This window comes from Lucilia sericata, unplaced genomic scaffold (assembly GCF_015586225.1).
Source record: "Lucilia sericata isolate MDLA Ls3-8-SP2 unplaced genomic scaffold, ASM1558622v1 Contig000107F_arrow, whole genome shotgun sequence".
Classification (NCBI taxonomy): domain Eukaryota; kingdom Metazoa; phylum Arthropoda; class Insecta; order Diptera; family Calliphoridae; genus Lucilia; species Lucilia sericata.
The window spans coordinates 105,315-122,834 of NW_023994139.1; the positions used below are offsets into that span (position 1 = coordinate 105,315).

Below are 17,520 nucleotides of genomic sequence, written 5' to 3' on the forward strand. Positions count from 1 at the left end.
CTTGTATGGGAACTATGACCAATTATGGACCGATCGGAAAAAACTTTCGCAGTAATATTTCTATGCATATGAGCAATACTTATACCAAATTTTATATGGATATCTTAATTTAGTAATGAGTTATGCGCGTTTAAGTGATTTTCGGGAGGGGACCTTGTTTGGGAGCTATGTCCAATTATGGACCAATGCAAAAAGTGTTTTCTCTGTATGAATTCTATTGACGTAAGACTTTAATTTGCAAAGTTTTGTGAAGATGTCGACATTGTGGCGGAAGTTATTAACAAAAAACCCATTTTACGGGAATATGTACTTTTGTATGGGAGGTATATGAAATTTTGGACCGATGCTAACAATTTTTAGCAGGGATCAAGATCTTGTGTAGAAACTTATGTATGGTGATTTTCATGAATTTATCTTGCATGGTTTACGAGAAATTTACATCAGAATGTGTAAAAAATGCTTATTTTTTTCGAGGTTGTTTTAAATTTTGATTCATAACTCTTCCCGGTGTGAACCGATTTTGTTCATTTTCAATACCAAACTGCTTAGGACAACAATGAATATTTTTGGTGAATTTGGTTTACTTCCTTTGCTTCGTTTTAACGTGAGCGTGTTTTAGGCAGACAGACAGACAGACAGACGGACAGACGGACAGACGGACATAGCTAAATCGACTCAGAATTTGATAAGGACCCAGAATATATATACTTTGTTGGGTCTCAGATGAATATTTCTTGGTGTTACACACGGAATGACAAAGTTATATATACCCTCTATCACCACTGATGGTGGTGGAGGGTATAAAAATTCCTATCCAAAACTCATGTCCAACCGGAATCTATGATCGATGACACGGGCAGGAGGCTTGAGGATATGGAGGAGACAATGAAACTCCTAATGGATTCTCATTTCCCACCCGGTATATCGAATAACATAGATGAACCGATATTGGAGGAAGGGGAGGGTAACACGGAAATAGTTATTACAACTGACATGGTGAAAGGGGCAATCAAGAGCTTTGCTCCCTATAAAGCTGCAGGGCCGGATGGAATTTTCCCGGCACTTTTGCAGATGGAGGCGGGACTGGTTTCCGTACATCTGTCACAGATATTCACTGCATGCTTAAAATTGGCATATACCCCAGTTAAATGGCAGGATGCAAGGGTAATATTTATACCCAAACCAGGGAAACCTAGCTATGCGACACCTAAGTCCTATCGACCGATAAGTCTTACGTCCTTCCTACTTAAAACCTTGGAACGGATAGTCGATAGCATGGTTAAAAGCAGCATACCATACAATGACCTTAAATATAAGCAGCATGCTTATGTAAAGGGACGATCGGTGGAAACCGCTTTAAATGAAGTTGTCCACTACATAGGTGAATCTTTCGATAGCAAACTGTATACACTGGCAGTATGCATTGACATCGAAGGCGCTTTCAATAACGTGCACACTGATACCCTTATCCAATCCCTAGACCAGTTTTATGTTGACCGGGTGCTCCGTAACTGGATCAACTACATGCTAAGGAACAGATGGATAAGCTGCGAGATGTACGATATAACTATCAAGAAAAAGGTATTTCGCGGTATACCACAGGGTGGCATTTTGTCACCTTTACTCTGGGTCACCACGATTAATAGCCTCCTAAGGACCCTAACCGAGAAAGGACTTAGACCTGTCTGCTATGCAGACGATGTCGTAATACTTTTAAAGGGAAAGGATCCAAATTACTTGTGTAGAAGAGCTGAGGAGGCTCTGAATACGGCCTTGAGCTGGGCTCAACCGAGAGGCCTCAATGTTAACCCGGCGAAGACGGAAATCTGTCTTTTCACAAGAAAGACAAAAATTTCTACATATACTGAACCTTGCTTCTTGGGCAAGAAGATACCGGTGACAGACAAAGTTAAGTACTTAGGTGTAATACTTGACCGGAAATTAAAATGGAGACACCACATAGAGGATAGGATCAACAAGGCACATCGGTGCTGGGCGATATGTAGGAGAACCATAGGCATGAAATGGGGTCTTAGTCCTACTATGACAAATTGGCTTTATAAAAGTGTAATTAGACCAATTCTAGCTTATGCTTCAATAATCTGGTGGACTGCTTTGGACAAAAAGTGTTATATCAAACTACTACAGGGAGTTCAGCGTACATGCTGCTTGGGTATAAGTGGTGCCATGTGTACTACTTCAACCAAGGCTCTGGAAACGTTGCTAGATATTCCACCCATTGAAACATATATAAGATATGAGGCGGCGCTTACAGCCGAACGGCTCTTTACTTTAGGCGAACTGGCCAAAAACGGTTATAGGACACGTCATCAATGTATACTGGACACATTGGAAGGTTATACACATTCATCGGACGTGCCTGATCGCATACCAGACACTGAATATGTCGGAAACTTTGAAACGCTAATCCCAGATAGAATGTCTTGGTCAAGCGGAACATTAGAGCAAATACCAGTAGGAATCCGTTGCTACACGGATGGCTCTAAATTAGGGGACAAAGTGGGTCTGGGGTTCTATATTGAAGACCCAGAAACAGAAATATACCACCGTTTACCTAATCATAACACAAGCTTCCAGGCAGAAGTACGAGCAATAACGGAATGTGTAAATTGGATTAGAATAAATATGGCGCCCACAGGGCTTAATATATTTACCGACAGCCAGAAGGCAATTTGTGCGATATCAGGTGATAGAATTAAATCTAAGACCGTATTGGATTGTAAGAAAGCTTTAACTGAATACTCTCCCAGAGGTAAGGTTCACATCATATGGGTACCAGGCCACTCGGGAGTAATCGGCAACGAAAGGGCGAATGTAATAGCTTTAAAGGGAAGGGAGCTCGATGTAGTTAACCTGACAAACGCAAAACCATTCGACGCAACAAAAGCTGAATTAAAAATATGGATGAGAGAATCCCATAAGGCCTCTTGGAATAATGAAACGGTGGGTAGAACCACAAAGATTCTATGGGGTGACCCTGATGAGAGCAAGACGAGAAATCTTCTCAAAATGAGCAAGTCTGAGGTTAGTATGATGGTACGTATTCTCAGTGGACACACAGGATTACGAGCACATCTATACAAAATTGGACGTGCGAATTCAGACGAATGTAGAGCATGTGGAGAGGACAGTGAAACTCTGGAGCACTTTCTTTGCCATTGTCAGACATTCGTCGAAGTTAGATCCAAGTATCTTGGAAGTGATGTTATTCCGGAAATAACATTCTTAACCAACACCGATTGGAAGATTCTTAGGAATTACGTCCAAGAAACTGAGTTTCTGAACATTCAGTAAACAATTTTTTTTTTTTTTCTTGAATTGGAGCGCACAACAGGCCCGATAGTGGCCTAGGTGTATTTCTTCGGATTTGATGTAGTATACATCCTCCTATCAACCTAACCTAACCTAACCTATGCGATGACAAGCCATTTACAAATATAAGGCATTTAAAATTAGCTTCATCTGTTTGAACTACAGGATCTGTTGTTGAATTACTAGTCGATGCACCTTCTTCTAATGTTGACGTTAACTTTTCTAAAGTTGTCGGTAGACTATTCACGTTTGTTGAACCAGATGGTGAAGTAACTAGAAGTGGATCTTGAACAGGTTGCAATTCATCTGTAGATGTAGTCTGTCCATCAGTGAGTGGTACATATTCAAATTCATTGTCTCTCATATTTTGATCTCTAGGAGGAGTCTGTTGAGCTGTTAAATTGAAATATGTAATCAAATAAAACATCATTAGCTGCTATGTTCTCAGATTCAGAATAACGAGGTCTTAGTTGGTTTGTATGAGATCTAACTGCACGAAATTCAGGAATGTTTTCGATTTCGACTTCGTAATTGACATTTCCGAGTTTTCGTTTGATAATACCTGGGAACCATTCAGATTTATTTAATTTGTATAATTTTGCGTAAACTTTCTGACCAATATTGTATATCCGCTCTTTAGCACCATTACGTTTGTTATATTGTTCTTCCATTTTCTCGTTTCGTTGTAATTGGGATTCTGTTGGTTTTTTAAGTAGATCAAGATTAATCCTTATTTTTCTCCCCACGAACAATTCAGAAGGCGATTTGCCACCAGAGCTAGGATTTGGTGAAGAACGATAACATTTTAAAAATGTTTGTAGATTTTCACTAGCAGTGCCCATTCCTTCGAGTTTTTTCAAAGCGCGCTTTAAAGTGTCAACGAACCTTTCTGCCTGACCATTTGATTGAGGGTGGTATGGAGCTGTGAATTTGTGTAAAATACCATTTTCTTGACAAAACTTGAAAAACATGCTGCTGGAGAACTGAGTTCCATTATCACTCACTATTAATTCAGGGTTTCCAAACAATGAAGTGAAATCGCGCATACAATTTATAATTGAATTTGAAGAAATCGATTTAATTTGATAAATTTGTGGCCACTTCGAAAATGAATCTACTATTACGAAATAATAAAAATTATCAACAGGACCGGCTATATCTATATGAACTCTTTCCATAGGTTGTTTTGTTAATGGCCATGAATAAAGTGAAGTTTTTGGTAACGATTTTGCTACTGAAGAGCATTTGGTACAATTCTGTACATACCTTTTAATTTCATCATCCATATGGGGCCAATAAACATAACTGCGAGCCAGTGCCTTTGTCCTCTCGATACCATGATGACCTTTGTGTAATTCTTTTAGAATGCGTTTTCTAAAAACAGCTGGGTATTATAATACGCTCCCCGTACATAACACAATCATCAACAATACTTAAATCTTGTTTTCTCGAAAAATAACACTGAATATCAGAAGATTTTTCATTTGGCCACTTACCAGTTTGTAAGAATTTTATAAGATCTTGGAGATTTGAATCCTTTTTAGTTGCAGCACAAATCATGTTGAATGTTAACGGCAAGGCATTTGTGATATCGTTAATTACCTTTTTGATGTCATCTTCCAATTGAATACAAGCGATGATAGTGTCTTCGTTTGGTTTTGGTACATTAAAAATTAGACGAGATAAAATATCAGCTGCTCCGAATTCATGAGTTGAAATGTATTGCAAAGTAAAATCGTATGACATGAGTGTAAGAGCCCATCGCTGGAGACGGTTTGCAGAATGTGCCGGAATTCCTTTTTTATTTCCAAAAATTGAAAGCAGGGGCTTCTGATCCGTTTGAAGAATAAATTTTCTTACAAATAAATATTTATGGAATTTATTTACCGCGAAAACCAGCGCCAATCCTTCCTTTTCAATTTGAGAGTAATTTTGCTCAGCTGGAGTGAGAGAGAAAACATGACAGATGTATGCACCCAGTCCAACGTTTGAGGCGTCAGCTGCTACTTTGATAGGAAGCTTTGGATCAAAGTGAGTAAGCAACAAATCAGATGACAGAAGCTGTTTAAACCGTTCAAAACTGCGTTGACATGAAGATGACCAACTCCATGCTGTGTTTTTCTTGAGTAAATTATCCAAAGGATCTCTAAGCATTCTCATTTCATGTAGAAATTTACCGTAGTAGTTAATTTATTTTTATCTGGATAAACGCCTTTTTTGTCGAAATGGTAACCAAGGTATGTACACGAAGTTTTAAAAAATTTGCATTTTTCAAAATTCACTGTAATGTTGTATTTTTTTAAACTTTCAAATACCTGTTTTACAGCTGCTATATTTTCTTCGCGTGTTGGTGTAGCTACAATAACATCGTCCAGATAAGGAAAAACGCCTTTAATACCAGAAATAATTGATTCCATACACTGTTGAAAAGCACCAGGAGCCGATCTCACACCTGGGCTAAGCCGATTAAAAGTGTACAAGCCACGATGAGTGTTAATAACTAGTAGTTTTTTCGTGTCATCGTCGACTTCTATTTGCATGTAGGCATTATTTAAATCAATTATTGAAAATATTGAACAGTTGTTAAAATTTATAAAAATTTCATCTGGAAGAGGTAGTGGAAACGTGTGAGGTTCTAGCTGATCATTTAGTCCAGTGGAGTAATCCCCACAAATACGTAGATTACCAGAAGCCTTTTTCACCACCACAATGGGTGCAGCCCATTCAGAAAAATTTATTGGTGAAATGATACCTTCACGTTCAAGTTTTTGAATTTCACTGTCTAGTTGATCTTTTGCTGCATACGCTACTTGCCTTTTAGGACGAAAAACAGGAACGACTTGTGGTTTAATTTGTGGGTGAACTTTAAAATGAGTGCAGTGTCCAATTTCATTCCTAAAAACTTCTGGGTATGTTTTACGCAATTCAGATTCTGTGAGTGTGTTGTTAACTTGAAGTTGTTTACACGATGTATACGAATCAATTGGTTGGTTCCACAATTTAAATTGTTCCATTAAGTCAGAACCGAAAAGATTCAAATCGGGAAGTGATGATACCAAAATGTTGCAAGTTTGGTTTTGATTATTGATAACTACTGTACACTGAAACTGACCTATTATGTTAATTTCATTTGTAGAAGCATCTCTTGGCTTGTGCTGAGAAATTTTTAAAGTTGGTTTACCAATTTTTACCCAGTTCTTCTTTGAGATGATCGTGACATCCGAACCAGTATCATGTTGAAGAGAGAGATTTACATTGTTAATTTGTAGTGAAATGTATCGTCTATTTTTACATGCTGCTGTGGTTGCATATACGCTTTTTATTGTTTTACGCGTTTTCTTGAAATTACTTTTATTTTGATGTTGCTGATTATTTTTGCTTATATTTGGCTTTTTATCTGGAAAGCATGAGCAAAATCCTTCCTTATGTCCAACTTTACCACACTGTGAGCATTTGTGTGTTGTATAACCACAATCCCGGACAAAATGCATATTTCCACATTGCCAGCACGATCGCCTTGGCTTTAGGTCTTTATTAGCATTCTGTGGTGTACGTTGCTTGGAACTATGAACTATGTTGACATTTGGATTTTCCTTTGTTGAAACATCGCGTTTAAGACTGTTGATTCGTTCTACTTCAGCGACTAAATTATCCAAATTCAACTGATTTTGTTCAGTTTCTGACTCTAGTAGAGTCAAAAGTCTCGCTTTATATTCTTGATCCTTATGCGATGACAAGCCATTTACAAGTATAAGGCATTTAAAATTATCAGCAGTACATGTATTTATTAAAAAATTTTCACAATGGCGATTTACTTTGGCGGCGTAACTGATTATGTCTTCGTCTTCTTTTTTTACATTTGTTATACATTTTACACGAGTACTGAATAGACTCTCTTTCCTTCCAAAAAGTTTTTTCAAGATGTCCACTGTTTGTTGGAATGTGACGTCACTAGGTTGTTTTGGAAGTAAATAGTCTTTGTATTTGTTAAATACGCCATTACTAACCTTTCTCAACAATAACCTCACTTTTGCTGCATCATCAAGTTGATCTGCTTCAACCTGGAAAACATCTTCATAGCGCTCGTACCAAGTGCCGAAAATCTGGTTTTCTTCAGGTTCGTAGGTAAACTCACGTATACTTTTCGATAAAATGTCCATCAAGGCTTCTGGGGCAGTTACACTTGCAGAAGGTGTTGTTGACCCACTTACATTACTTGCCGTTGATCCTTGTGTAGCAATAATCAGTCTTTCCATTAGTTGGTGTTGTTTTTCCATAGCCTCTTGTTGACGCGCTAGGAGTTGTCCAACCACTTGTTCCAAAGAAGTCATTGTGTTTATTAATTTCACTCACAACAAAAAAATAAAACGATCGTGTTTTTTTTATATTGCAATGTCGTTGCAATTTTTTTTTATGTTTAAAAATCCTCGTCGCCAATTGTTATGATTGTCAGGTGGTTGAGTGAAACAATGGAGTTTAATTCTAACCCAAAGTTAACCTTTATTTAAAAACAATAATTAATAATAAAACAAATAACAAATTAATTTAAAATAGTTACCGCGTATACGACTGTGTGATGTTTATTAGACGACTTAACAATGTACAATAAACATAACAAAAAGTAATAGCGGCAAACTATGTATGTATGACAATATAAAAGTATGTATATAAGACAATATAAAAACGGCAGTTATAATTTTAGTACAGAGAACATAGAAGTTGCTTATTTGGGGTTGCCAACAGCTTTATTTCAAATTACTATCTTTACTTGCAGTTTTGTCTCGGCGTAAAATCTTCTCTAGCCTCTTCTTATTAGATGTAGTTTAGGATATGTGCAAGGAAAAATATATAAAATATATAGGTATAGGACTTACCTGGCTATTTCTCCTGTGATCTATTGCTCTTCCATCACCAGTTCTGAAAATAGCCAGCTGTACGGAAAACAACATTTTTTTTTAATATTTTCTTTCAAACATCTATAACACTTATTTAATTTGTTTTTCTTGAACAACACTTACGTTTTATTTTATCTCTTATTGTTAATACACAAAATTAGTTATTTATTCACTAGCACTTTATTTTGGGTTTGATGGTTGTCTTTTCAGTTTAATTAATTGTCTTTTGGATAATATTTAAAATTCTCAAATTGTTTGACTATTTAAAATATTAAAATTTTCTTTTTGTAAAATTAAAATTTTTCTTGAAATTTACTTTCTTACACTTGCACTTTTCTACACCTTTTAAGCTTGTCTACCTAACCAATACTTCTTTTATACCACTGACAGCTTAATTACTGACAATATTTTGCCGGTATTAGTTCCCGCCGATATTTTCTATATATATATTACCATATTTGGAATTTTTTTTTATTTATTTATTTGTAAATTTGCCCGCGTACATATACTTCTCCTATTTATTACATCTCTCCCATAGGTTTGTATGGTTGTGGCCCCTTGACCTTTCCCGCGAATTGGATTCTAAATATATATAAAAGAAAATAAATAATATACATAATTTGTTTAAGCGCAATAAAAAATAACTTTACTTCTTGCGGACTTTATTTGTTTAAACAAAATAAATTAACAAATTATGCGTTACTCCTCTATATCAATCTCCTACAATACCAGGCGTTCAGCAATTTTAGCAACATACAAAATTTCATTCATAATTTTCTATTTTAAAATTTTGATTTTCAAAATTAGTTACTTTTGAATGAAAACTGCAACCCTGCATATATTTTCTACTTAAGTGCATTGCCACTACTATGCTTACTAAACACAGCTTCTCTACGACTTATACTCAAACAGCTGTTATTTACATACACATGGCGTATAATTCAATGGATGATGATGGTAAGTAGTACGACTAATTTTAATATTTATCTTTTATTTTTTTATTTTCAGGAATCTAGGACAATCTTTGGACATGGAGATGGGGTAATTATGTATTGTTCCAATTGTTTTTTTTTCTTACTTTTATTGCTATGTATTCTTTTTTCTTTTCAGGTACAAAATATAAACAAAAAAACAACCAACAAAATTAAATCCACCGAGATTGGGCTGGAGGAGTGGTGCCTTCAACTACATTTTATTAGCCCAATCTCATAATAACAAATCCACCGGGAGTGGGCAGGAGTGGTGGCACCATACGCAATTAGTAGCCCCTCCCTATTACCAAAAAAAATAAATAAATCCACCGAGATTGAGCTGGAGGAGTGGTGGCTCCAACTGCAATTAGTTGCTCAATCTCAATTGCGAAAGAAATCCACCGGGAGTGGGCAGGAGTGGTGGCTCCATACGCAATTAGTAGCCCCTCCCTATTTAAAATACTAATTTTGGTAAAAAAGAGGTTTTAGGAGTAGACGACCTCTTCCCAAACAGTGATTTGCCCGTCCCCCCACGCAAAAATTTTTTTTGAGTCAGAGGCGTGTTTTAGGGGGTTTTTTGGAGCCAGTGGCGCAGCCAGGAGGCTTAAGGCCCTCTTACACGCAACAAAACTCCGATGTCTAACAACACAGTTGAAGAGAGCGGTGTGCGGGTAAGTTTTAATTCTTTTTAGAAACCCAACGTGGGGAACTCCCACACCCTGAAGATTCTCTAGCCGGGCACTACTATTCACAGCTGGAAAAGACTCGGCTTGAAATTTTCGAATGTGCGATTCTTCAAAATCATTCTCTGAATTTTAATTCTAAAGCTTAACTATTTGGATTTGCATTCGATTGAATGCAAACAAAATTAATTTAACATTCTATAGGAATTAATTCTTCCGGGAATCAATTCACTTAAATCGAAAGCTTTGGTGGAATTAAATATCAGGGAATGAATTTGAAAAATTATGAATTCTTTAAAATATAGTTCAAATTAAAAAAAAAAAAAAAAAAAAATCAGGAATGAATTCTTTTATAACTTCCTCCGATATTTTGGTGACCTGTTGGTGATTTTACTATATATCTATCTGGTATATGTACACGAAAAAAAAAATTTTTTTTTATATATTTCTATAACCGATGTTAGGTGAATCAAGTACAATGTGTTCTATTAATGAGTATCATTGTCGTATTAAAGAATAATATTTCTTTGGTCATAATGATATATTCTTAAGTTGGTCAATATTAGGACGAAAACAAACAAACAAAAAAATATAATTTGATCAAATAATTACAAAGTTTTCTAAACCTAATATTGCATTTTTTTAAAACTAATATCACAGATGACCTAAAACTATTATTGCACTTAAAACGACACAGATTGCATTAATATTGCACCTTGGATTCGGATACTTCCCATTAGCGGAATTTAGGACTTGAACACCAGGTTCGAAGAAAAAAATATAATCACTAACTTCTTTCATCAAATTTAAAATCATTTTAAATTACATTTCAGAATCATCACAACATTACCTACTGGAAATACCTCTACACTCTTCGTTACCTCTTCGAGTTTTCTTTCCTATTATACCTGGTCACAGTCTTCGAAAGACTTTCATAAAGAAGGTATTCGAGACATTTCTTATCCTTTTCCAGGAAATCATTTTACGGGAAGTAGCATAAACATACAAATAATAATTATTTTTCCAAAAACTCCATTCTTCACGGTAATGATATTTTCCAATTAATTGACGTCCCAGTGAACAATGACAATATCAAGTTAATTATAAATTTTGTAAAACATTCTAATCTTTATAATTCCATATAATTTCCTCTAATCTCGGTAAGCTTAAGGCCCTTGTTGTCATAGCTTTTATTATTATTGTACTAATAATTAATTTATAAGTATGATATGTAAATAAATAAATAAAATAAAATAAAATAATTATTTTACCTTGTTAAAATTTTGTTTATTTTCTTTCTACATACAGATACATCACCAACGTAAACCTGACGTGGACTTGTATACAGAAGGATTCAAATACTTTATCCGACAAAAATTTTGGACAACATTAAAAAACCAATTTGTTATAGATCACATTTAAGGTAAGTCAAGTTGTTTTGTTTATGTTAAAGGTTATTAGGGATTATGAAAGGTATTAGGGATATTTTGAGACAAAACTATGTAAATATTGCACGATTTTTATTTGTTTTACATTTTTATATCTTGGGCATGATAGATACCGATTGGATTACCCTGTAACGTTTCCAATTCACGGGTTTTACTACCCTACATTTTAGAAACTTTTTGCAGAATTTGGCATTTATATTTTTACTAAAATTGCTTAGCACAGTATTTCTCCGGTAAACTTCTTGACCGGGTACCAATCTAATAAAACGTGCTCCTCGATTGTATCTTTCCGCGCTCTTTTCCTGCGCTTTTTGTATATTTTGTTTCATCTTCTCCCTTATAATTTCTAACTTGTCATTTCGATTTATTTCCAAGATTTCATGATCGCTCAAAGATTGCAATTTCCTCCCCAATTTATAATCGGCTCCACTAGTGTACATGTGAAACCCAAAAAGTGCGAAAAAGGGGTTACACCTGTGGCTGTGTGTACGGACGTTCTGAGTGCACACTCAATTTCGGAAAGGTACATGTCCCAGTCCCGATGGTCTTTCTCTAAATATGCTCTTATAGCAGACAACACTGATTGATTTACTCGTTCACTCGCATTGCTTTGAGGTGAATACACAGCGGTTCTTAAATGTTGTATTTTATAGGTTTTTAATAAATTCTCAAAGCCTTTAGACACAAACTGACTGCCATTATCGCTATGTATTACCTCAGGCACTCCGAATTTATGGAAGATTTCGTGAACGAGAAAATCAATAACATTATTGGTTGTCGCTTCTTTCATCGCTTTTAAGAACATGAACTTAGTAAAATGATCAACGACAATGAAGATATGACTATTTCCCTTTCTCGAGCGAGGATATTTACCCATGAAATCTATATACAATTTCTGGAAATGGTCTTTCCGTTATGACCGGTTTTCCCATTTCGGGTCTCAGATTGAGGTTGCAAGGTTTTGATTCCTTACAGACTATACAATTACCTACAAAGTTGTTTACTTGAACTGCCATTTTTGGCCAATAAAAAGTTCGTCTCAATCTCTCAAGTGTCTTTGCTACACCCCCGTGAGCTGTTGTTAATGCCGAGTGAGCATGTTCAATTAATTGGTGTGTAATCATCACTGGAATCCATAATTTCCATTTGATCAAAACCAATCTTTTTGTATATTAAACCCTCTTCAACTTTTATATCAGGCAATTTGCCTCTATTTTCCTGTACATGTTTCACCAAATCTACATTGAAAATAATCCATGCTTAACTTTACGAAAAAAATTTCGTAACTACTTTTTTCGTAATATATACGAAAATTTCGTGTATAATACGAAATATTGTTTAATCAACCCCTTTTCTAATTTTACGAAAGTACGAAACCCTGTCGTAATATCTTTTTTCGTATATATTAAGAAACTTTGTTTTCTTTTACAAAAATAATTTCGTTAAGACATGTAATATTTAACGAAAGTAACGAATTTTTTTCGTAACAAAATTAATTAGTAATATACAAGAATTATTTTTGATTTCACAAAAAAAAAAAAATATTTTGTTACGAATTTTTTTTTTCGTAATTTTAAGCGAGTTAAATTAAACGTAATTTTAAATTAGGCAGCTAATTTCCTGCAAAATTTTTTATGTTTTTTTAAAAAACATAATTTTTTTTTTAATGCACAATCTTTTTCTAAATTAATAATAATTATTTTAAAAGAACAACATATTTGTCTTTAAAAAATCGTAAAATGAAATTTTTTTTTTTCTAAAATTATATAAAATTATTTTGCATTTTACTAAAATATTTCGTACAATTTCGTATATATTACGAAAGAATTTCGTGGTGCGAGACCACGAATCATTTTGTACAATGTACAACATATTTCGTGTATATTAGGCATGGATTATTTTCAGTGTACATATTCTTCACTTTCGAATTCATTCGTTTCAAAACCTAAATTTTCTGTTAAATTGAGCTCATCAACATTTGGTAATCTTGATAGCATATCGGCAACTATGTTTTCTGAACCTTTTTCTATGTTTTATATCAAAATCAAATGCTTGTAGTTTAAGAGACCACCTAGCTAACCTTCCTGTTAAGTCCTTTAAGGTCATTAACCACTTAAGGCTAGCGTGATCAGTGACGATGGTGAAAGGCATCATCTCCACGTATTGCCTGAACTTTTCGACAGCCATTACCGCAGCATAGCATTCCTTTTCGGTAACGCTATAATTTCTTTGGCACGAATTTAACTTTTGGGAAAAGAATGCAATGGGATGTTCCTCATTTTCCCCGAATATCTGGTACAAAACAGCACCGATATCATATTCGCAAGCATCGCATTGCACATAGAACCTCTTAGTGAAGTCCGGGTGACGAAGCACTGGTGCTGAGGTCAGAGCCTTTTTCAAGTTTTCAAATGCAACTATAGCTTCTGGGGTCATTTCGAACTTTTTTGATTTTTTTAAGGTATCTGTAAGCGGTGCAGATATAACTGAGAAATTTTTAATGAATCTGCGGTACCATCCTGCAGTACCCAGAAAACTTCTCACTTCTCTCACAGATTTCGGTATTTTTATTTCCCTGATTGCCTTGACTTTATCGGGGTCGGTTTTAAGCATGCCTCCACCTACGATGAATCCTAAGTATTTCAATTGCTCGAAACAAAATTGGGACTTCTTTAAGCTTATTGTTAAGTTGGCTTTTCTCAGACAATTAGCCACTTCTTCCAGTAATTGTAAATGTTTATCAAAGTCATTCGAAATTATTAACAAGTCGTCAAGATAGATAAAAAGTTTGTGGTATAACCTTGTCCATCAACCTACATAAACGCTGGGCCGTGTTACAGAGACCAAAGGGCATAACCCGAAATTGATATAGCGGTCTCCCTGCAACGGTAAACGCAGTATACGGTCTACTTTCTGGGTCGAGTTCTATTTGCCAGAAAGCGAATTTAAGATCAACGCTACTTATAAAATACGTCTCATCGATCCTACTTAAAATACCGTTTATATTTTGTAAGGGATACGCGTCCTTAATAGTTAATTTATTAAGTTTTCTCGCGTCCAAACAAAATCTATTTTTACCAGGTTTCCTTACGATTGTGGTTCTGTTACTCCACGGACTCTCGCTTATCTCTATCACATTTAATTCTAACATGTTATCAATTTCCTTATAAATAATATCTTGAACTGCTGGTGAAATAGGATAGTGACGATCCTTGATCGGTTCGGCACCATTTATTAGCTTAATCGTGTGCTTTTCTAAATTCGTTTTTCCCAATCCTTTTTCTTCAAACGTATCAAATTTAGCAATTACCTCATCTAATCTACGTCTCTGTTCATCATTTAGTTCGTGAGGTCCTATTCTATAATTATCTCTATCCTGCGCAAAATCTTCTAAAACTTTATCTATGGCTATTTCATCTACGCCTAAAACTTCTGGAGCTAAATTAAAAGTACGCCAAAAATCTATTCCTAGGTATAAATGTTGTTCCAAATCAGGACAAAGATATAGAATTATATTATCTTTCTTATCTTTATACTTTATGGATAGATTTACTTTACCTAATATTCTATGGTGTTGACCACTTGCAGTCTTCACATTGGAGAATATTGGTATTATTTTTAAACCTAATTCTTCTACTAGTTCTCTACATCCTTTTCCTAATAAGCTCACAGATGCTCCACTATCTAATAATCCTAATATTTCTTTTCCTTCTAATTCTACTTTTACATAAACACGACTATCTTTTAATTTATCTATCCTAATTACAGAATCCACAATCATTCTTTTACATTCCTGTTTCCTTTTGTACTTTTCTCTAATCTTTACAATTCTTTGTGACAAAGGTTTTCGAAGTTTTTCGGTGTTAAATATTTGTGCTCTCACGTAATCATAATAGTCTTGTCTAGTTTTTATCGGTAATTTGTGTCTTATTTTAGGCATATCTTTCGCTATTTGTTCCCAACTTTCTAAATTTTCATTATCTTTATCTGTTGGAGGACTGTCTAATTTTCTTTGTTGGGATTTTTGGATGGACGTAGGTCCCCAGTCATTCCCACGCCCCGTTTCAAGTTTCCCTGGCAAATTGGGCAGTTTGGAGTTATAACGTTTGGTTTCCCACAACGGTAACAAAACAGTGCCCTTTCTGTTGAAGGACATTCCATAAAAACGTGTCCTGGCACTTTACAGTTCCAACACACCAGATTAGATTTTTGTTGATTTAATTGTATCGCAGAAACTTCTAAATCCTCAGTTATACCCCCTTCCAAGTTTGTGTATTCAGTATGCTCTAAATATACCTCGCTTACAGGTCTAGATGATCTTGTTGGTGGCTGTAAATTTCGACTATCCCAACGGGAAAAATTTCTTTCGGCCTCATTGCATTCGATTCTAAGTTGTTCTACAGATGAAACCGGAATTGGGTACACTATCCTAGCGACTCTTTCTTTAACGTTGCGTTTCAAAATCTTAATCATGTCGTACTCCGGTATGGACTGAACCAATTTAGCGCGTATTTGATTCATAGCGTGAAAGAATTGATCTATAGACTCATTAAAGTTTTGTCTTCTTTCCACTAGATCACGCATTATCTCGAAGTTTGACCTAGATGTTTGGTACTGACTCAGCAATGCTTGCCATTTAACACCGAAATGAGTTTGGACGAATAACCAGTACCAATCCTTGGCTGGACCTGATAACAAGAGATGGAAGTCTCTTTCTAACTCTTCTACTGGAATTTCATATTGAGCCTGTAAACGCTCTATACGGAAAATGAAATCCTCCATTTATCTATTCGTATCCAAATTTTAGGTAACTCTTTATGTACAGCTACATTTGGTATGGACGATGTATTTGGGACATTATTATTGCCGAAACTGTAGCCAGTGGTTGCTTGATTGCTACCAAAATTTCCATTAAATGGTAAGTTACCGACTATATTCTCGCCATAATTAGTGTTAAATTGAATACCAGTGGCTTGAGGAATCTGATTTGTGTTGCCCTTTTTCCGTGGCACAAAATTACCATAAGCAGTTCGAGTTGGTAGAGCTGGTATTGATAAAGGAGTTCTATTTTGACTATTTTCTGAACACGCTTGACCTGTCTGAACTTGACTAGTCCCTGGCATTGCGTTTAACTCTACACTAGGTGGATTAATGTGGTAAAGTTCAGTGACTCGTGCTCCACTCACATTATTGTTACCTACATTAGTGGGCTCTGTAGTTTGATTATTTCGGGCAGCTATTTTCGAAAGATCTCCTACAACTTTCATTAAATCCCCTATTGATTTTCTAACTTCCTGTATCTCACCCTGAACCATACTTCTAATCTGCTCCTGTAGAGTTTTCTGAACAGATAATGCTTCATCAACCACTAAATCTCTGACTTCTGGTGTTATTTCTTCACTGATAGCACTACTATTGGCAGAATTCATGGGTAATCCTGTTTCCGTTGGTAATTTAGCAGATGTACTAGCCCTATTGGATATAATTGTGTTCGAGAGATCTCTAATCTGACCTTCGTTGGATTTACTATTATTTTCATTCATATTGACTATGGGTGTTCTAATTCTACGCTGTTTCGGAGACAAAGGATTATAAGTTCTGCTCGTATCAAACTCAACTTTTCTTTTTCTATTTCTAAATTGGGCTCTAGTTTCCCTATTCATCACCTAAATGAACTAAAATGTGTATTCAATTACGATAATTTTGAACTAAATAAGAAAAAAAATAATAACGTTTCGTTTTGTAGATAGATGTTTTAAAAAAAGATATATAAAAATATGTTGTGGATATTGTTCGGTATGTGTTTATATAAAAAATAACTACTAAAATAACTACTAATAATGGTAAATTGATTAACCTAATAATTTAAAAAGGAATAATATACGTAAATATAATAATAAAATACAAAATCAATCATATAACGAAAAAAAAACTTATAAGAAAATAACTAAAATGAATAAAAAAATATAAGAATAAATATCTACGTCTACTTTTTTTGATATTAATTTTCTAAGGAATTGTTGATCAGCGGCGGTACGATGGTTTATTCATTTTTCTTGATTCTCTCCTAGAGAGCTATTGTGATCTCACCATAAATCATATTAAAACAAAAGCAAATATACTAAACATCCTTATGTGTTTTACACTTCTAACGCTAATCATTAGAGGGCAGTATGGGATGAATGTCGAC

The 17,520-nt window shown here is 35.0% G+C and overlaps 1 protein-coding gene and 1 long non-coding RNA gene across 3 annotated transcripts; one reads left to right on the plus strand and one right to left on the minus strand.

The window, feature by feature from the left end:
• Nucleotides 1-3,421: 3,421 nt before the first annotated feature.
• LOC119600198 (uncharacterized protein K02A2.6-like) lies at nucleotides 3,422-7,664 on the minus strand. The gene is made up of 4 exons (XM_037950295.1): nucleotides 5,649-7,664; nucleotides 4,830-5,517; nucleotides 3,896-4,255; nucleotides 3,422-3,726 (listed from the first exon to the last, which is right to left on the minus strand). The coding sequence occupies exons 1-4, from the start codon at nucleotides 7,662-7,664 to the stop codon at nucleotides 3,422-3,424; spliced, it is 3,369 nt and encodes a 1,122-aa protein (XP_037806223.1).
• Nucleotides 7,665-9,153: 1,489 nt separating this feature from the next.
• LOC119600216 lies at nucleotides 9,154-16,024 on the plus strand. Of its 2 annotated transcripts, XR_005231130.1 has the most exons (4): nucleotides 9,154-9,185; nucleotides 9,237-9,870; nucleotides 11,191-11,305; nucleotides 15,906-16,024. It is a non-coding gene; the product is annotated as an uncharacterized LOC119600216 (long non-coding RNA). The 2 variants fall into 2 exon arrangements; XR_005231131.1 differs by lacking the exons at nucleotides 11,191-11,305; nucleotides 15,906-16,024 and adding an exon at nucleotides 10,716-11,019.
• The last annotated feature ends 1,496 nt before the right edge of the window (nucleotides 16,025-17,520 follow it).